Source organism: Lotus japonicus, chromosome 3, assembly GCF_012489685.1.
Source record: "Lotus japonicus ecotype B-129 chromosome 3, LjGifu_v1.2".
NCBI classification, from domain to species: domain Eukaryota; kingdom Viridiplantae; phylum Streptophyta; class Magnoliopsida; order Fabales; family Fabaceae; genus Lotus; species Lotus japonicus.
The window spans coordinates 64266089-64286408 of NC_080043.1; the positions used below are offsets into that span (position 1 = coordinate 64266089).

At 36.9% G+C, this 20320-nt stretch overlaps 1 protein-coding gene and 2 long non-coding RNA genes across 5 annotated transcripts; 1 reads left to right on the forward strand and 2 right to left on the reverse strand.

Moving 5' to 3' along the window:
• The first annotated feature begins 2794 nt into the window (after positions 1-2794).
• On the forward strand, positions 2795-5361 carry LOC130745267 (uncharacterized). 2 transcript variants are annotated; one of them, XR_009021635.1, is made up of 3 exons: positions 2899-3548; positions 3687-3818; positions 3910-5361. It is a non-coding gene; the product is annotated as an uncharacterized LOC130745267 (long non-coding RNA). The 2 variants fall into 2 exon arrangements; XR_009021634.1 differs by having other exon boundaries at positions 2795-3548; positions 3687-5361.
• Positions 5362-6101: 740 nt separating this feature from the next.
• On the reverse strand, positions 6102-9753 carry LOC130745268 (uncharacterized). 2 transcript variants are annotated; one of them, XR_009021636.1, is made up of 2 exons: positions 8159-9753; positions 6102-6531 (listed from the first exon to the last, which is right to left on the reverse strand). It is a non-coding gene; the product is annotated as an uncharacterized LOC130745268 (long non-coding RNA). The 2 variants fall into 2 exon arrangements; XR_009021637.1 differs by having other exon boundaries at positions 7386-9753.
• Positions 9754-11887: 2134 nt separating this feature from the next.
• On the reverse strand, positions 11888-15726 carry LOC130745270 (F-box/LRR-repeat protein At4g14103-like). Its single transcript, XM_057597440.1, has 4 exons — positions 14773-15726; positions 14093-14385; positions 12663-12769; positions 11888-12160 (listed from the first exon to the last, which is right to left on the reverse strand). Exons 1-2 carry the CDS (start codon positions 15706-15708, stop codon positions 14107-14109), a joined length of 1215 nt encoding a protein of 404 aa, XP_057453423.1. The 5' UTR covers positions 15709-15726; the 3' UTR covers positions 11888-12160; positions 12663-12769; positions 14093-14106.
• Between the last annotated feature and the right edge of the window lie 4594 nt (positions 15727-20320).

Genomic DNA, 20320 nt, shown 5'->3' on the forward strand with positions numbered 1-20320 from the left:
AAAACCAAAATTGATCTGGTTCATTTGTTAGCGTTCAGATCTGGAGAGTGAGAAAAACTGATTTATCCTCCGGTGAGAGTGGTTTTGGTGAGCCAAGGAGCGGCGGGTTGGGTTTTAGGGAGGGATTGTGCTGGCTGGGCAGTGAATTAGTGATAACGAAGGTTTGAAGAAAGAGAAGGTGGTGGGTGAGGAGAGAGGCGACGGAAGGGATGAGTGAGTGAAGAAGAAGAAGAATCACTTGTGTAAACCTGAATTGTATTGCACATGAAAGAAGTCGATGTAATGCTACTAACATGTCAAACAATCTGTATAGAAACCAAATGGGTTTGGTCAGTAAACGTAAAATTTGATTTGCAGCTAGCTTGTGTATATTTCATCAAAAGATGAAGAATTTATTTGGGCGTGAATTGAGGGAAAGGATTTTGTTTTTCTAAATAATGATTTATGAAGATATGGATTTTCTAATTTTTTGGGTTTTTATTTTTGTTAATGATGTAGAATTGTAGATATGAAGGAAGAAGATGAAGGTACATGAGTTTTTAATCTTTAATTAATTCCATCGATTAAAAAATTATTACAAAATGTCACATAGGTAGTAAACGTTAGCTTTTTAAGAGAAGACTAAAAGTGATGTCGTTTTATAAAGTCGGGGACCAAAATTAAAGTGCGATTTTTTTAGTTTACAGATTCATTTTGCACGAAATGTAGTTGTGGGGATCAAAAATGCTTTTAAGCCTATTATAATAATATTATTTTCTTTCTCGGGACTAGCGTTACCGCTACTACCCACCACTATTGTTATTATCGTCACCGCCACCGCTACCACCTCTAACCATCATTGTCACCACTAAATTAGTAATACTAAACATGTTTTTTTGCCTTAATTTTATTTTAAAAAATGGAAATAGAAAATGGGCAAACAAATAAGTAGAAATCTTAGTTAGGGTTAATCTGAAATATAGAGTGCTTAGGGTGTCAATGAGTAGAACTCGTAGTTAGAGTTGACATGGAGCACTAAGAGGGTCAACAATGAATGAATGGAGCTCTTAGATAATGTTGACCTGGAGCACTTAGTGTATCAACGGAGAATGAGTGAAATTTTTAAATAGGGTTGACATGGCTTACTTAGAGAGTCGGCAAAGAATAAGTAGAGTTAAGATTGGCTTAAAATCCTTAGGATGTTAGTGGGAAATTACTGAGTGGACCCACTAATTCCCGACTAATACCCTAAGTATTCCAGTTAAACCCTACCTAAGAGCTATACTTATTCTTTGTTGATTCTCTATGCACTTTATGTCAACCTTAACTAAGAGCACCATTCATTTCCAACCAACACATTAACTGCTCGAGGTCAATCCCATCTAAGAGCTCCACTCCTTCATTATCGACACTCTAAATACTTCATGCCAGCCTAATATAAGAGCTTAACTCATTCCCCACTAACACCCTAAGTACTCCCATCAACCCTAACTAAGAGCTCAACTCATTTTCCCCCGACACTCTAATTACACAATGTCAACCTTAACTAAAAGCTCAACTCATCCCTCACTAGCGCTCTAAGGGCTTCTTGTCAACTCTAACAATACATGAGTTATACTTATTCTCGGACGACTCTCTAAGTACCCCAAGTAAATCATGTACAAGAGTTTCACTCGTTCCCTGCCGACATTCTAAGTGTTCAAAGTCAACCCTATCAAAGAGCTTAATTCATTCTCAACGAACCCTCTAAGTGCACAATTTCAAACCTAGCTAAGAGCTCAACTCATTCCCCACTAACACCCACTTGAAATCAACCTTAACTACGAGCTCTACTTATTCTCAGACAATTCTCTAAGTACTTTAACTAAAACTTATCTAAAAGCTTCACCCATTCCATGCCGACACTTTAATTGTTCCAAGTCAACACTATCAAAGAGCTCCGCAAATTTCGTACTGACACTCTAAATGCTCTATGTCAACCCCAAATAAGGGCTCCAATCATGTAGGAGTGATTTGACCTTTGCTACGCTTTTTATAGGCTTGTCCCTCTCTCACTCTTTCTCTTCCTCACTCCCAATCTCTCCTCACCCCAACACACATAGTGGCGGAACCATGACACAAAAATTGAGGGGGACAAAATAAATAAGATCTCAATACATGTATACACACACATAAAAGTTGTTGTTATCTTAAAATTATTTTGTTTTTTACTTTCATTTTTCTATGAAAAAAAAATGTCAATGTGGTTCACTTGGAACTTATGTGGTAGGTGTACTAGTAATAATTAATTATATAAAAGTTACTATCAAGATATATGAAAAATTAAAAAATGTAGATAAGCAGTGTTATAAAACTCAAACCATTCATCGACTTAGTTTGGGTACTAGGTCAATGAGTCAATAGTTCAACCAGGTTGAATCGGGTTCAACCAAATTTAAATTGATTAATTATAAGGGTTCCCCTAATATGCACAACTTTTAGAGTAGTGTAATTTTACACCACTTACTTGATCGGTTATAGCAGGTTAACACATTATTATTTTTAAAAAAAAGTATCTTTAAAAATTTGTTATATATTAAATTTGTTTAAAAAAGATGTGTTAACCTATTATAGCAAATTAAAAAAAGTGGTGTAAAATTACACCACTTTAAAAGTGGTGCACATTAGAGGTCACCTTATTATGAAAGTAAGAAATATTTTGAATGCTAAAATTAAAAATTATTTCCCTCGCAATTCACCTACATTTGGAGGGAAGTAAAAATTGAGTGAGGAGGGATTTTAATCCCCTTCGTCCAAAATTTTGAAATTTGTTTCCCTTCCAATATGGTTTTAGGCGCTCAAATTTTCAACTTTCCCTCTCATGTTTTTCAGATTCAGGCACTGATTTTACTATCGTTTTTGGCTGTGGGTAAAAATACTCTTTTCAACTTGTTCCAACCTACAAATGCACTGTCAGAGGCATAGCAACTAGAAACCCTAGTTCTCACTCCCTCTCCTAACATCGTCAATTTCGTCCATTCGGCCATCTCCCAAAACAGCCGCCAGCCTTACGCCGTCTACCGCCGCGCCGGCCACCAGTCATCCGCCGAGTCTTGAGGAACTGGTCGTGCTGTCTCCCTTATCGCTCGTGTCCCCGGTGGTGGTACCCATGACATTGCATATCGACACCCTTGCGGCGACGGCAGTGAACGGCGGTGACGATGATACCTCGGTGATGCTTAGAAGAACCGCGGCAACCGCCGCGAACTCATCGGAGGATAGTGTTCTTCCCTCTCCTCTGAACATGCGCGCCTTCATGCCGAATTGCTCCGCCGTGGAATCGTCGTATCTAAAGCATGGCAGCGAGCACATAGTTATGTTATCATGTAGTTGTAGACTTTATTATTTACTGCAATGGAGATTTGATCTACTTGTATTTTTGTACAGATTGAAAATGATTAAGGATCTATGGAGTCTGAAATTGGTGTTCCTGGTTAAACCTTTCCCAAGTGGGCAACAGATATAGCTCTACGACTTGGGGTTGGGGTTCCATTCAATTGTGCAAGCAAGATGATACTCCTGATACTGTTGTAAGTTCAGCTGAAGTGTATTTTTTATGGAAGCACTTTACCTTTTGTGCATGTCTGTGTACTTCTTCGTTGTCCACTAATCCTTTGAACTGGTCCTGCTGAAAGAGACATTGAGCACCTTTATTTTGCACATTCCAGCGCTGGAGGAGGAGGGATCGTGGGAGGTGGTGATTCCACGGCATATATGAGCGCACATGGAAGGGGTAGAGGAGGGGAGATTGAGAGAGATGTGTCTTCCATGGCAGCATCTTTGGAGTCTTGAGGTCCAAGGTTTGTGGTTTAAGTTAATGTCTTGGCTGCCTGAGTAATTTATTCCCTTGGATTTGAGCCTAATTGTTCTTCTTGTTTTTGGGTGGTGTAGGATTTTGTTCTTGTCATTTTCTATTTTCCTTTCATGTATGTACTCAAGTTGAAAGCTCCTGGGTCATTTTCACTCGCTTGGCCCAATTTTCTTATGTGTATTTGATTTTTATTATATGAAAACTCAGTTCAATTAGTTCTGGTTTTGTGAGAAACGACTATAATGACTTATATCTATCTTATCCCTGCATTGGCTGGTTGCTTGGGTTTGTATATATTAGTTTGCTTTCTGAAGGGTAATCCTTTAACATAAATGGAAAGACAAACTGTGTGAACTTCGTCAAAGAGTTAAGTGGGATATGAACTTCAAAATTAAGATGTAACATATTTCCTTTACACCACATACTCTATTATTCATACTCCATTCAATTATTTCTTTTGTGATTAATCTCAAGTAGTAATTGACCTATGAAGAAATTAAAATTCATTCAGGGATTTTATCTTACAACAATTTTACGAAGTCTTCTGCATCTAGCTTCTAGCTCTTGGATCTGTATGGTTCTCTTTGTCTAGCATTATTTAAGCATTTCACATATGTCGATAGTTACTTACTCTACTAAACTGAGCATGAATTTGGCTTCAAGCCATTCTTCTTCAATGGTTACTTCACCTTCGTAAGTTCTTTGCTTATTTTTCTATTGTCTTATCAATCTTGACTCGTATGCTGAAACTCCTTATTGTTCATCTTATAAAACTTTTTGTTTGAAGATAAACTTACCTTCTGTTGTAAAACCCCAGTACGTATGATTGTTGATATTTAGAAAGTTGAAGCTGATTCAAGATAGTGAAGGAGATTTTTGGCCAGTATACAAGGTAACTGTGGATAGATTATAGTTTGTCTGACTTAGCAGTATAAGTTTTCAATATACTGGGGCATGCCACTTATCCTACTAATCTTCTGTTTTCATGCCTAGCTTCCATTAGCATAAATGGTGTTTATTCCAAGTCACTCATGTATCACAAGTGGAGAGAACATTGGATCCTTTATTTATTTTCTTCTAAGAGAGAAAAATGTTTGATAGTATTTTCAGGAAAACTAGTAGAGTATGATGAGCCAATGAACCTGATGAAGAGAGAATGTTTGTTGCTTGGGAAGCTTGTCAAAGAATACTGGTCTCATTTTCAGTCTGCAGAATCTCATTGAAGCTGAATGCCTTTCTAGCTCTTCTGTCTTTTTCTGTGGGATTGGTAAGAAGCCAAGAAATTGTAAATAAAAGTAGGGTGTAAGATGTATGTATTATTTGGACAAATTCTAAGGCCAGGTAGGAAAAGGATTAGAGGGACTTAGATGTGAATGGTGCAGATGGATTCAAAAGAAACATTTCTAGGAAAACTCATTATCTCATTCTGGACGAGGTGTATAAACAGTTTCAGTTTGGAAAACAACATTATTTAGAAATGTACTTGAGATACATGATTTTGTTGAGGAATGCGGATAAAGTTGGTTCGAAGACACTGATGTTCTAAAGTGCAACATGTGTTATGTTCATGAGAGCAACATGTGTTATGTTCATGAGAGGAAGTGCATGCCAACTCTTCGGCAAGTCTTTGTTGCTGCAAGTTATTAATTTACTGTTTTTGCTTACTGTTTGGAATTCTCCAGACTCGTAACAAAAAATCCAGAAAATTACAAGGGTTGATTTATTTGTACATATTGCAATGAGAATTACATGTAGTTATTTTTAACCTTTAGATAGATAACAGATGTTTTACAAGTTGCAAAATTTAATGAACTGAATTTTATTATTATTATTTTTTCTTTTTCTGATAAGCGAATTTTAAAATTTGTTTAAAATTTGTGGATGGAAGGTGAGAAAACCATGAAGAAAATGTTTGGTCTTATGATTCACAATGAAAGAAGCTAACCACATTGTGCACAATTGTAGATTTTGTTTCTGCTCTCCGGCAAAGCCACATACTCATGCCTTATGAATGAGAAAATATAATCTAAAGAAGAATTTCTCAAGAGACCACTAAATATCCTTTCTTAACACACTTATTTAAAAAAAGTAATAAAATTTTCAGAAGTTTATTGTTTAATCCAAATAAGTGCTTTGGATTTCAACTTTACAACATATTCAATGGTTATATCAGTCAACCATAATTGATATGAATTTTCATATGCAAACCCAAGATTTCATATCAGTTGAATATGTGAGCCAAGAGTGGTTCATAATAGTTTTAAGTTATAGATAGCTCGATCAAACCACTCATTTATAAATATTGAACCAAACGTATGCCACAAGCACTAGTTGACAAGCTATGACTATTCTTAACTTCTTCTCAAGACAAATATTTTCATTCTTACTTGCTTCCCTCCAAGGTCAACACGTGCATTTTTTGCTACCACTTCTTCACCTGTTTTATGTTCTTCAATAAATCAATGTTTTATGTTCTTCAATAAATCAATGCGAAACTTCATTGATCTTGGACTTGTGTCATCACACCAAAAAAGGAAATCACAATGTGTGGAAGACCCACCATGTCTTCTACAACCCAAAAACTTCCTCCCGGGGTTCCTTCAATTTTACAATCTCGAACCTTACATGGAGCACCACAATAGCATAGTTGGTTGTTGTCCCCCCAATTGATGATGAGAAACTTCTTGAACCAGAATCAGACCCTGTTAACAAATATCTTACATTTAGCGTTAGAATTTAATTTAGCATTAGAACTCAATGCTAGCCACAATAATATTTTCAACCAGATTTCTTCTGTTTAGCATTATGTTAGACCATCAAAATTCATTGGCAGCCACGCTTTGCACTAGCTTTGCAAGAATAGTATAAACAAATTCTACAATCTAATACATGTGCAGAAATCAAAACTCATGTAAGACCATAAACTTCAATGGTTTTTACTTCATGGCAAATAATAGAACAAGTAATAGAATACAGTATTGTGAAAACTGAAAATTTATAACAAACTTCATTAATAAACTTCATAAACTGCATGATAGCAAAAGTTGTTAATGGCGGATAGCGTAGCGTAGCGGCAAGGCCAAAAAAGGCTATAGCGCTATAGCGTGTAGCGCTACGGGGGCTACGCTGATTTTTTTTACATATATTCCATCTAATTATACTGTATAATATATATATGGTTGCTCAAAAATGATAAAACTGAAATTATATCTCACTCACACATAATTGATAAATAGCACTGAAATGAGATGAAGAAGGAGAACAAAACATTAACAGAAAAGAACAGAAAATATAGCATGGAAAACAGAGCATGAACAGAGCGTGGAAGAAGTAGAATAGAGATGGAGAGCAAAAGACCAAAGAAAAATGAGAACAGAGATGGATAATAGAGAAAAATATGGAGAACAATGAAATATGAGATTGAGAATATAGAAAATCAGAAAAATGAGAGAATAACAGAGAAAAAGGAGGAAGAAGAAACATAGGATGAAATAACCTCAAACAACAACACTTTCTCGCAGGTGTGGGGAAGAAGGAGCTTAGGAATATCACAAACCTGAAGTCGCCGGAAAATTCGCCGGAGGTGGTGTGGGTGTGAAGTAGAAGAAGCAACGTCAAGAGGAAGAAGAAACAGAGGTAGGAAGTGAATGTCGAGAACTCTGTACAATGAAGAAACAGAAGAGGAAGAAGAAACAGTGTGTAAGCTTCATTAACCGAGGGGAAACGACCATTCTGCCCTCAGTTTTTTAAAAAGCTTGATTAACCAAATGAGAAAGACCATTCTACCCTCAATTTTTAAACCTAAGTCGGGGTAAAAACGAGATTTCGCCCATCATCACTTTCCCTTTCCTCCATCGCGCCGCTATTGCGCTGCACCAAGCGCGATTTTCGCCGCGATCGCGGCCGCTACCACCGCGACGCGAAATCCGCGCCGCTGCAGCCTCCGGCGTCGCGCCCATCCGCCGCTCCGCCACGTACCGCCGCGATAGCGGCGCTATAGCCCGCTATTGACAACACTGAGCAAAACAACTAAAAACATATATAGTGAAAGTGAAAACATAAAGGCAAAGATGCTTCCATCTTTATCAGGGAGTAAACTTCAATCAATGTAAAATAGGACACAAATCTCATTTTCCCCCTTTCTATTTAACCACAAAAGGTGAGCATGATTTTAACTCAACGGTTCTCAAGATTAACCAAACCTCAATCTAATCAACCATACCATCATCAAGCAAACACATAAATTGAAGCAAAGTCCAAGGTGCATGCATCAACAACCCCATCATATCATCTAAATTAAATAAAGCAAGCAATGCAAAGGCAGTGCACCTGTTTATCTTCTCTAAGAACCAGAGGTCTTCCAGGTGAAAGCAAATCTATCACAGTTTCATTATAAACCTCAAGATAGGACAGATGAACGACATGGTTTCCATCACAACTTCTCTGACTGATTTTACTGAAAAGGTCCTTATTTGCCAACACCATCACCCCTGTGCTCTAAACTGTACCAAGCATTGCGTAAGTTTTCCCAACTCCAGTGGAACCATAACAGAAAACTGACCCATTTCTCCCTTGCAGAACCACTTCCACAAGTTCCGAAGTTCTGAAAATGCAAAGAAGTTTTCACTCCTCCATAAGGCAACATTTCCCTCTCCCTGCCCTAATACTCATATTATACCTCAAGTATTTGGATAACAAAACATTTGTCTTTTAAGCCAGCAATCATTCCTTCTAAACTTTCATTAAGCAAGCAATGAGACAGGGTATTCAACAATTGTAAAAACAAGCCTTCACCCGAATCACATGGGGGCCAAAAACAAGCAGAATTGAAATTCAAGAAAAAGACCTAACTCATCAGTAACAACAATATCATTTATTTACACTAACATGAAGTTTAAGGTGCATACATTGTCAACCCCATCATCAAGCATGTTATGGTGGCAAGGAGTGAACACCTACAACTAAAACAATACAAAAACATAACATGAAAAAGAAACTCAAGAAAAATAATAGTATAAACCTGGAGTTGTATACTTTGCTTTGTCCCAGAAAAAGCTGGCATAATGGAAGGGGTGGGAAACAGAGAAACAGAGAAACCCCAAACTCGTTCTCGGGCAAATGCCACGATTATTGAGACTTAGCAGAAAGACCCTCGAAGAACACCAGCATACACACAACGAGGATCGCCTCATACGTTGACCCCCGAGTGGAAGTGCCCCCTAGTCTGCAAGCAGAAACTCGCCTGCGACATGGGTCTCATGAACCTTTTAGGGCCATGCTCGCAAACACCATTGGAGCCATCAACGACATCACAGAGTTTGTCGTACCTGTACGCCGTATTCCCGGTGCCGTTGTGGCACTCGGTCCTTATGGTGCTGCGGATGTTAGGCGTGGCAGAGAATCCCGCCACCGGCGAATAGGGCGAGGGCATCGCGATTGGAGCGGCGGGCGCGTTGGATTCGGGAATATAAGAAGGCGAGATTGGGAGGGTGAAAGCAGTTAGGTTGTAGAATTGGGGCGTAGGAAATAATCAAAGCTGAAGGGGTGGCGTTGCTCAAGGATGCACAGCGGCGGAGGGTGGAGGTGATGATTGAAATGAACACAACAGATGGGGAGGGATTAGGGTTTTTGATTTGATTTTCAGTTATAATTTAATTGTTTTACAGTAAATACTTAATTACCTAATGATAATTACATGAAACTATAGGGACTGAAATTGGAATTTTAGAAAACTTGTTGGTTTGACTCATGGCACACGCTTAAACGGATTTCTATTGGGCCGCGTAGCAGTGGCATCACTGCCTCCTATTTTGGGGTGGCTCCTTAGAATTTGCCATTATAAATAGATAGATTCTAAACTTAATAACTGTTATTGACGTAGTTGACACGTGGTTATACCAACCCAAATTACTTAAATAATAATGTTGTTTAGTGAATAACAAGAATGGTTGGGCTCAAGTGAAAGAGACACAATGGAGGAAAGAAATGGATCCACTAATAATTATTTTCACTCTAGCGGATGCTATCTATTTTTGTATCGTGTTGTATTAGACAAAGTTTAAGTCCAATGTGAATCAAACCTTAAATAAAAGAAAAAGAATAAAGGGAATTTGATATCACTCCACTTGCCATCCACTCATGATGTATTGCAATACTCAAGTGAAACCAAAACATCCACCTCAGCATATTAACTTTTTTTTATTTTAAATATACAATACAATATACAATAGTAACATATATATTCGAACTTATAACATGGAAAGTAAATAAGTCCTTCAACATTAGACTAGTTGTCACTAACTGAATTATCATTTACAACACTCTCCATCCCCATTCACATAAGTCATATTGGAATAGCAATTTGGCATTTTAATGTGATTGAATTTGCCAATGGATTCGTTCAAAATTTTTTTTTTTGCCAATAGATGGAAAACCAAACATAATTTTATATTGTGTTTGTGAATTGAGATTTGGAGGAGAGGGGAGGAATAAGTTAGGAGGAGATTTTAAAAAGGAGGGGGGGAGGGGAGGGATTTGGGGTAGTTTTAAAAGCCCCTCCAAAACCTTCTTCTAGTTATGTTTTTAAGTTCCCTCAAATTGGGGATTTTAAAGAATTTGAAACTCTCAAACAATGGAATGGCACACCCCCTTCTCCCTCAATAATTATCTTACTGGTTGATTGTATCATTGAATCATGTACATAAAATAATTAATTGTTGAATTAATATATTCTATCTTCGTTGCGCGTTTCATGTCTCACTAATAAAATTATGTCATGTTAATTGATAAAATATGAATATAACAATTATAATCTTATACAAGTGACTTCTAAATGTTATAATTATTGGTGGACAAGACATGGACACCAATTGGAGATTGAAATTTTCGATCCTTAACTGTCATTCTCTCACAAGATGATCCCTTTTTTGTTTTTCATTACTGGTATAACTTGGTCTCCAACTTGTGTTTTAGAAACTTATTGCATGACTTATGTTATGTGATATTTATTATATACAGAGTATCAAAACCCAATTGCTACTATTGGATATAGATAACGAGTAGGCATCTAACTGTCACAGAATATTTTACCTCCATGACTCAAGATACTCTTATGCATATGTCTTGAAAAGAAAGATGCTTTGGATGCTTAGAAACATTACTTATCCCTTTAGAGCTTTGCTACTAGCTTGAAAATCCTCAATTTCACACTAGTGTGTCTAAACAATCAAACTATAGTGTTGAATGATGAATCAACAGTTCATTGCACGTATTGTTCAAATTTGTAGTGCAGAATTAGAAATTCAAGTACAAACAGCTGAAACACAGCAATTCCAACACAGCTTCGACTTGAATGCTATGTACAACAAATACAATAATATACCCTCAAAATAAAGCACTTGAGCTACCTATTATAACTATTCCCTGTATATATTATAAATCATCTGTGTTATATTTACCCAAATTAGATTTTTTTATATACAATTATGAGATAAAATGATGGATCGGATGAGTACTCCCTCTATCTTCTAGCAGTAGCAGCAGCTCTTAATGCTCTTTCTTTGATATTTCAAGCAAGAAATTTTGGCGTGTACTAGCTTTCCCACCAAAAGTATTTTCCATGCACAATGTGAAACTTTACTTAAGGAAAACCAAACATGTATCATTAAAATCTTAGTACAAGTAAAATGTTTTGATTACCCAGAACAATCAGGATTGCCTTTTAACAGAAAATCCCCCCTACTTCACCCAAGTTTGTATCTTCAAATAAATAATGAAATCATAGTGTTAGTGCATAATTTATTTGCATCATTTTAGGCATAATGAAAATTAGCTGCCTCCTATTTCAAAAAAAAAAAAAAATTAGCTGCCTCCATTCCATTGCTGTAGCTTGAAGATACGGTGAATCGTCAGTTCATTGCATGGGTTGTTTAAATTTGTTCTGCTGAATCAGTGATTCAAATGCCTAACAACTTAAACGTAGGAATTCCACCACTTCTTTGACTTTGTAGTCTATGTAAAACAAAACAAAGCACATTGAACTACCTTTCTATGATAGTATGATTAATCCCTGTATAGATTATAAAATTTATAAATCATGTGTTATATTTACCCAAATTAGAATTTTGCATATACAATTATGGAATGTGACAAACTATGGATGAATTAATTACATGGGACCAGATGTGTAGGCAAATAGGGGTCACTTGTCCTTGCTTGAGGCTGCCTCTGGAAGTTTAAATGTGGGAGGCTTGTCAACACCCTTCCTTGAGTACTCCCTCCATCTTCTAGCAGCAGCAACAACTCTTTTTGCTCTTTCTTTCACTTCATCTTCTGCAAAATGGTTATCATTTGAAACACTATAAGTCGTATAACAAAACCAACCAGACCAAACCTAGACACAATTCAATAGATGTCGCTATTACTGTCAATTTATAACATGACACGTGCGTTGGAAAAGAATAAATTGAGGAAGTTATCACATTAACAAAATGAATAAAATATTAAGAAAGTGAGTGTTGTGTTTTCTTATTGGACCACAAACGGTACGTATATTATTGTATGTAAGTTTCGTTCTAACCAATATAAACTTCATATATATGACAGTATTTGCCGCAACCAAATAATCAGAATTCAGGCCTACTAAAGCATATTTATAATTTAGATTCAAAATTTGTTAATAACTACTAAGAGGTTTGAAATTGCAAATATGAAAACTGCTCAAATAAAGTTCTGAAACTATACAATGAAAAAGGAAAAAGCCTTGGCTAACTAATATTATAGTAATTTCCAGTAATTAAAACTATAAACCTTTTCACATATGCAAATCTCATACCTGAACGATGGAAGTCTCTCGGTTTTCCCCAAAGATTGTCCCAGGCAGATGGTGTTATTCTATTTCAAGTTATCACAGGGACATAAATAGCAGCTTCCAGTGAAGTGCTGTCAATAAAAATGACCATGTAAGTATGTCATTTCTTTTAAATGGCTAAAAAGGATACCTTGGCCAGCATTTTTTTCATGTCTCTTATTAATATTGTTAAAATTGAAGTTCCTATCAGATTGGTATTTAGGTTCCTATCAATCCCCTGATCCTTTGAATTACACCGGTTCCAATAAAAGATAAATCATAAATTTGATAGAAAATTGAATCTAAAACTGGTACCATTCTAAAGTTTACTCTATTACCTTTCTAACAACAAAAACGATACTCAAATCCGACAAGAACCACTCAAGTTAGGCTTCATTAAGTGATTGCTGCTAGGATTAGAACCATATGGGAGTTATGCAGAGTATTTTTAAAAATCAAATAAAAAATTGGTACTGATTGATAAGAAAACAGAATTTAAAACTGGGATACAATTTCAAAGCTTACTCTGTTAGCTTTCTAACAAAAACAAACGGTACTCAAATCCGACAAGCATGACTAAAGTTCCGCTTGATCAAGTGAATGATGCCAAGATTAGACTGATATGGGAGTTGTACATAATGATTTAAAACTGATACTGATTTCTACACCCAACATTTTATAATTATTAATGGCAATTCCATCTACAGATAGATGTAATCAACCAATTTAACTCAACTTCTACAATGAATTCGCTCCCAAAATTATAATTGAAAGGTCATGATTGAAAACCATTCCATCACAAAGTTCTCAAGTAACCAGTACATAGAATTCAATGAAAGATTAACTTGGTAATTGCCAATAAAAGTAGATTTGTTGCTTAGACAAGAATGCAACCAGCAGAAGACACCCATTTGATCAAACATTGAAGGTGCATCTTCTCTGGCAAATCAAAATATGATCTCTAGGTATTGAAGGGAATATTTTGGGAACACTTGCTAAAACGTCTCGATAAAAAATTTAAAAGCTAATTATGGTGATGCTTAGCTAATGATCAATGGATCTAGGCAATATCAATCTGAAAATTATAACATTAGTCAATTTTATCCAATATACAGTAGTAGTAGCAGCAACAGTAGAGCAAAACACAATTTTTGGCATTGTGCATCTCAAAGTAGTCGCACTATTAAGAATATTTTTGGAACATTTACTAAAAGTGTTGCTTACAAAAAAAGTTCTAAAGCTGATTATGATGAGGCTTTCTATTGAATCATTGATCAATGGATCTAGGAAATACTCTGATCATTCTGAAAATTGTAACACTAGTCAAATTTAGCCAATATTATGTAGATTCCAATAACAAAAACCAAGTCATTCTGCAAAGTGCATGTCCCACAAACCAGACTTGTTAGTCTTACCCGGTAAAACAAGTTCATGTAAACTTAATGACACAACTTCCCAGGCCTACAAGTTGCAACTGATTGCTGATCTCAGCCTGCTTCTTCAAATCAGCAGATAAAATTTTCGAACAGAATATCCGGATTTCCGCCAAAACTGTGGCATTTTCTAACAAAAACTTTAGCAACTGGATTTCAGCTTCAACCCCACGAAAATGTGAAATAGAAAATAATTTGAGACTATATTTGAAACAAAAAGGCACTGAGTTCAATATCCAGTGTTCACCATCCAAGCAGATCTCTGGGTCAAATCCCTGCATAAGAATCAATAAACATGTCAATGGACAGAAACAATACTACTGTTAGTGCTAGCCTTGAAACATGGTAGATGCAAGAACTGGAGCAGGATAAAAGATGTACCATAGGAATATTAAGAACTTCCAATTTAGGTGTCTTTTGGAGAATGTTCATTACAGCTTCATCAGTGAACATACAATATCCCAAATCCACATTAAGATGTGTCAAATTGTTGAACATGGGAAGGAGATGGAAAGCATAGGAAAAACACTAGTAAAAGAAAGAAAAAACATTATTAAGGAAATATGAAATAAATATAATAAAACCACAATTAATGGAAAACATTGTCAATAGCTGTAATACAGTTAAAAAAATGAAGATGATCAGTGAGCTGTTAAACATACCTCAAGAATATCATTTGATAATCTAAGAGATTTGATACTACCAAGACCACTCAATAGTTTAATTAGATTTTCTGAGGGTTGAGGAACCTCAATATGTGCATCAACTATGGAGGCCAGGTTAACAAGGACAAATTCTACTGTTACATGGCTGTTATAACTGAAATATAAAAGATTTGCAGCATCGACCGTAATTGTAGAATTGAGCAAATGGCCTCGACTAGAACTGGCGCCAGAGATGACTAATGTCTTTAATGTGGGAAATTTTATGCTGATTTGCTTGATGTTGTCCCAATTACAATTACACAAGCTTAACTTTTCTAGGACAGGGCACCCAGAGAAAAGTTGTTGAGCTGACTTCTCATTTGCGAAGTTCACAAATACAAGCTTTAATGTCTTTAGGCTAGGAAAATGAATGCCGCTAGCAACATCTAGAGCACAACCCAGATGTAAAACCATCTTAGTCAATGATTCAGAAGCTGAGAAACAATTAGGTAAAACAAATGGAGGCCTCACAGGTAGGGAAAGCTTAAGCTCTTCAATGTTGTGCTTCACTACAGCAGATATAAGAGAATTAACTCGATCCGCATCAACGTCAACTCCATAACACATCCCACAATCTACATAAATCATGACACTGAGCCTTTTCACACAATTAGAATGATAAAGTAGTCTGTCCACTTGGTCTAAAAGGCAATTTACAGATTCCTGTCCTTGGTTCATGGAAGTGATTGCCAGATACTTGCTAAAATCATAGACACATAAGCAGGTCCACAAGTACTTCCACCTTTTCGCCAAAATGGATGTTTGTATAGCATCTTTGGTAGGGAGTAAAGCAAGAATGTGATGAAGAATGCTATCTGGTAAGTTGCTGATCATATCTTTCATGTCACCCACATTATTGGTTTGTAAAGTAGATAGTGAGATTAAACCAGCCATAATCCTGCTGTGCCTACCAAAAAATAATTATCAACCAGACAAGTGTGAAGGGAATCATGGGATATAGACGCAATAACAGCCAAGTTCATAGCTTTTTGTTGCACAAAGAAAAAACATGGATTTTTGGATAATGCTTTACATAATGTGATATATTCCAATGGGGGATAGGATCACTGGCACTGACAGTGACTTATACTGCAACACGACAACATAGCATAGCAAGAAAATAAACAAACCCCAGTTCGAATTGACATTCATTTGTATGGTAGAGACAACAGCACAACCCATTTTGACAGAAATTTTGTTTAAATTAAAGATCCCTAAATTTATTTTAGGGTTTAGGGTTCCAATGCATGAAGAGGGAAAAAAACAGGCAACTAAAGCAAAGATCACTCATCATGGAAGAGAAAATGATGAAATTATCAAACCTTTATCAGAGAGAGTAGGGAAGCGGTTCATACCTGAAGGAGCGTCTGGGTTAACGAGTTGAAAATGTGACCTACAAACTTCAGTGCGCAACCCTAAAATATATTGAAAGAAAAGGAGGGAAATGAAACGCTCTTGGCCTCTTGTTCTTGACTGGGCCAAAATAGAATATTTGAGTGAATCTCCAAATTGGTCCCTGAAATTGCAGCCTCACTTCAATTTGGTCTCTAAGCTAAAAACAATGGTTTGAAAAACCCTTCAGCTTGCAAACACCCTTCACGTTGGTCCTTTTTCTTCTTTTCCGTTAGTCCCTGAGACGGAAAACCCCATGTGTCACGTTATGTGTCATGTGGATTCAATTTAATCCTCGACATTATCATTTTAGCCCTTGCTGAACTTTCACGAATTATTAAAAAATAAAAATTACTGATTAAAAAAAATTAATAAAGAAATTTCAATTGACAAATAGATTTGCCCATAAATGTTCATCTTCAACATCATCTTCATCATCACCTTCAACACTACCAACCCCTAAATGTTCAAGATCCATAAAGAGCAAGGGTAGGAGCAAAATATTCAATAGAGCTCCTATTCTTAGTATAATTCTTATCTGGTTGGGAGGATGCCTACCAATCCAGAACACACCCCACCATCATTGCCTCAACCCCAAAACACACAAACTCAAAACCCACCCTACTATCCAAGACTCAACCTAAAAACCTTCAAACCCAGAACCCAGTCCCACCGCAACCCCCACTCCACCATCCAAACCGCACTCAAAACTCACCCCACCATCCAAACATTAACCCTAAAACCTTCAAACCCAGAACCCACCCCCACCACCACCCCTACCCCACCATCTAAATCGCATTCAAAACCCACAAACTCATAACCTACCCCGCCATCCAAGCATCAACCCCAAAACCTTGAAATCCATAACCCACTCCCATTGCAACCCCAAAACCGACAAACACATAACTCAGCCCCGCCATTGAAGCTGCAACCCAAAAAACCAGAACCCACCATCCAAGCCTTAAACCCAAAACCCATAAGCCTTTGATCCACACCACCCTCAACCCCAACCCGCACCAAACTCACCCCCAACCCAAGCAAGCTCAACAACCCAGAAATCCCCACCCACCCCAGTTGTTAGCTAATCCGCAGGTGCACAAATTTCACCCGATTTTAAATATCGTATCACTGGGATTGTGAGTGAAAAAGTTCAGTTTTAAGTTTGAAGAACAAAAGCAAATAAAAACTAAATTTTGAGATTGTTGTTTGTTGTGACAAATATATGTCGAAGTAGCAATGATGAAACTTAAGAAATCAGAGATGGAAATGCCTTGGGTTCTTGCTTAACTAATCAACTTAAGAAAACATATCCTAAACATGTGAAGAACCGAGTCTCTCTTTGATGCTCTAATCTAAACAACTACCTATCGATGTCTCGCATAGATAATACTCTTAAATCATAGGATAAGCACAATTCCTTGCCAACTTAACCAATTGTTTGAGGCCTTAAGCATGCAATTTTCATATCAACAAACTCCAATCCTTTCTCTATTTCTAGCAGAAAGTATAGAAGAGGTAATCCCAAAACAAGTCCTTAATCTACAACTTAATTTCCGTTCTGATTGTAGAAAAGCATAAAGCAAGCATGCACTCAAGCTTAGATAGAAAAATAGAGATGGGATTCAAGGATAAACTCAGAAACACGTGAATAGAAATATGAATTATAACTTAAACATCATAAGTCTTCGAAAAACCCAAAGCATAAAGAGTTTAGGCAAACATGGCTATGGAATCTGTAACGCCCCGATTTCTCGAGGGTCACTTTAGTAACCTTTCCAAAAACTAAATATGCTGACTAAACTTTCGAAGTCAATAATAACCAAGTATTTTTTTTCCAAAACATGCTCTAGCGAATGCACAGTAATTACCCAATAATATATAACTTTATATCCAAAAGTATGGGTACAATTGAGTCTTTAAAGAGAAATATCAAAAGACTTCTTATGTCCAACAAGCTCCTTGTGATCTCCATTACTGGGTAGACTATAAAATAGCAAAACATCAGAACCTACCATTTCTCTGAAACCAAAAGAATACAAACTCCTATGATCATCCTACAAGCTTCAACCAACAACGGTAAGCTTTCTACCCAAAAGGCTCAAGTCGTACACAAGACTCTATTCCTCCTCCGAGGGATTCTCCTCGACGGTCGAACAATAAATCTCTCATAAGATCTGCAACAGGGTTCTGGCATCAGCAAACATGTAGTCAATCCCACGAACGACTTACTGTGTGCTTCACCGAACTAATGCAAAGACATGACACTTCATCCGATCATCATGGATCCTCCTCATAAGCAGCGTCACAACAACTTTCCTAGAAGCATGGTGCTTGATCATGTTGTCGCCCATCACCTGGCAGTCGCCGACCGCCCAAACACAAGCAATACATACAATGGCGTGCGATGGTCAACTTCCAGAATATAGGTATATATATAATAGTAGGTCACACAATATACACATAATCACATACTTATACATTTCACGCTTACTCACGCAGATCTATCGATCACGTGGCTTACGTAAAATACGAGGGTTGTCAATGACAAACCTCTCCCACACATATAACAATTAAATCACATTTAGCTTATCTCAAGCATATCAAAACTCATAGCACATATCACCTCATCATCAAGCTCAATCGACAACCCTAAGGTCAGTCTATATGCTCGTGCAAATGCAATGCCACATAGGCACATCAAATGATCCGGATATAAACGCCTTTTCCATGAGGTAGGCGGGACAACACTTAGTCGGTCAGATACCCACTCCAGTATCGACCTCTGACTAGTGAATGCCACTTAGTTGATACCCACTCCAGTATCAACATAGTTGATACCCACTCCAGTATCAACATGGTTGATAACCTCTCCATTATCAACATCTGAAGGTACGACCACTCCATCGTCCTCAGAAGACAGGCATGGCCACTCACCATCCTGACAAAATGTATGCATGCATGATATGAATCATGGTTAGCCAAAAAAACGGTTGCACTCCACTCCAAGTGACCGAACTTTACACTACGACAGGTCACTCCACTCCAAGTAACCGTGTCGTCGAGTCTCGTCTTTCTTTCCTCAAACATCATTAAATAAAGTCCCCAATTGAAATTCTCTATTCTAAAAAGGATTGAAGTCCCCTTTGAAATACTCTTTTCTAAAAATGATTGATTGAAGTCCCTTTGAAAATATCCTTCTCATTCTTTAAAAGTTTTGCAATGCAAATAAACTCTTTTTAATTTACAAAATATGTGTACACTTTGATTATTTATTTTAGATGAAATTTCATAATTAAATCATGAATATGATTGTTCCTTTTCGAAAACTTTGGTAAATAAAAGATCCCACCCTGTATAAATCATTTTGAGAAAACCTCTTGACCAAAAACCACAGTAGATCTAAAGCATAGTTAGAGTCTCCTCTAATCGACACTCGGAAAAACCCTCCGGTTACACAAGCGATAGGCCGTCAATAGGTAATCAAATATCACAATAAAAGTACAAACATTATCACGACAAGCCATTATATCAAATAGCAAGCATCAAAGTGCTCTCACAACAATCATATAGCATAGATTCAATAATATAAATAGCCAAAGCGAATAGCTCATAACAATCACATATAATATATTCAATAGTATAAATAGCTGAAGCGAAGTGCCCTCACCTTAGCCACTTTCTTTCCAAAGTTGCGACTCTGATCCGATCACGTCATCGCTCCTCGTACTGACTCGTTTTCTTTCATTCTTTAGCCCCGACACGTACGCATTCTCGCTCTTCGTATCCTTAGAAAATTAATTGCTTTTAAAAATGCTAAACTTCAAGATCCTAGCTTCCACTCCCAAAACTTAAGAATCTCTCACTCAAAACAAACACTTAAAAATTTTCACCACAAACTAATAACTCAAAACACTATTCTTTATACTTCCAAAACTTTTCTACATTTCCATTGGTTACCATTCTCATATGCGGCTTGCCAACTCTTTTATAGTGCAATGTCTTTGATTTTTTTAATTGGCCACCTCATGCTTACTAGACCCCTAGCTTTGCCAGATGAAAAATTCGACGCCTCCACGTAAAAGTATCAATCCTTGTCACACTTACCATGCACTCA

Bases quoted from the DNA above. Each gene is read 5' to 3' on its own strand.
- LOC130745270 (XM_057597440.1), bottom strand. From the start codon at position 15,708: ATGGCTGGTTTAATCTCACTATCTACTTTACAAACCAATAATGTGGGT. The intron at 14,386-14,772 runs GTATGTTTAACA...ATTCTTATGCAG, and splicing joins TATCAAATGATATTCTTGAG to GGATTTGACCCAGAGATCTG.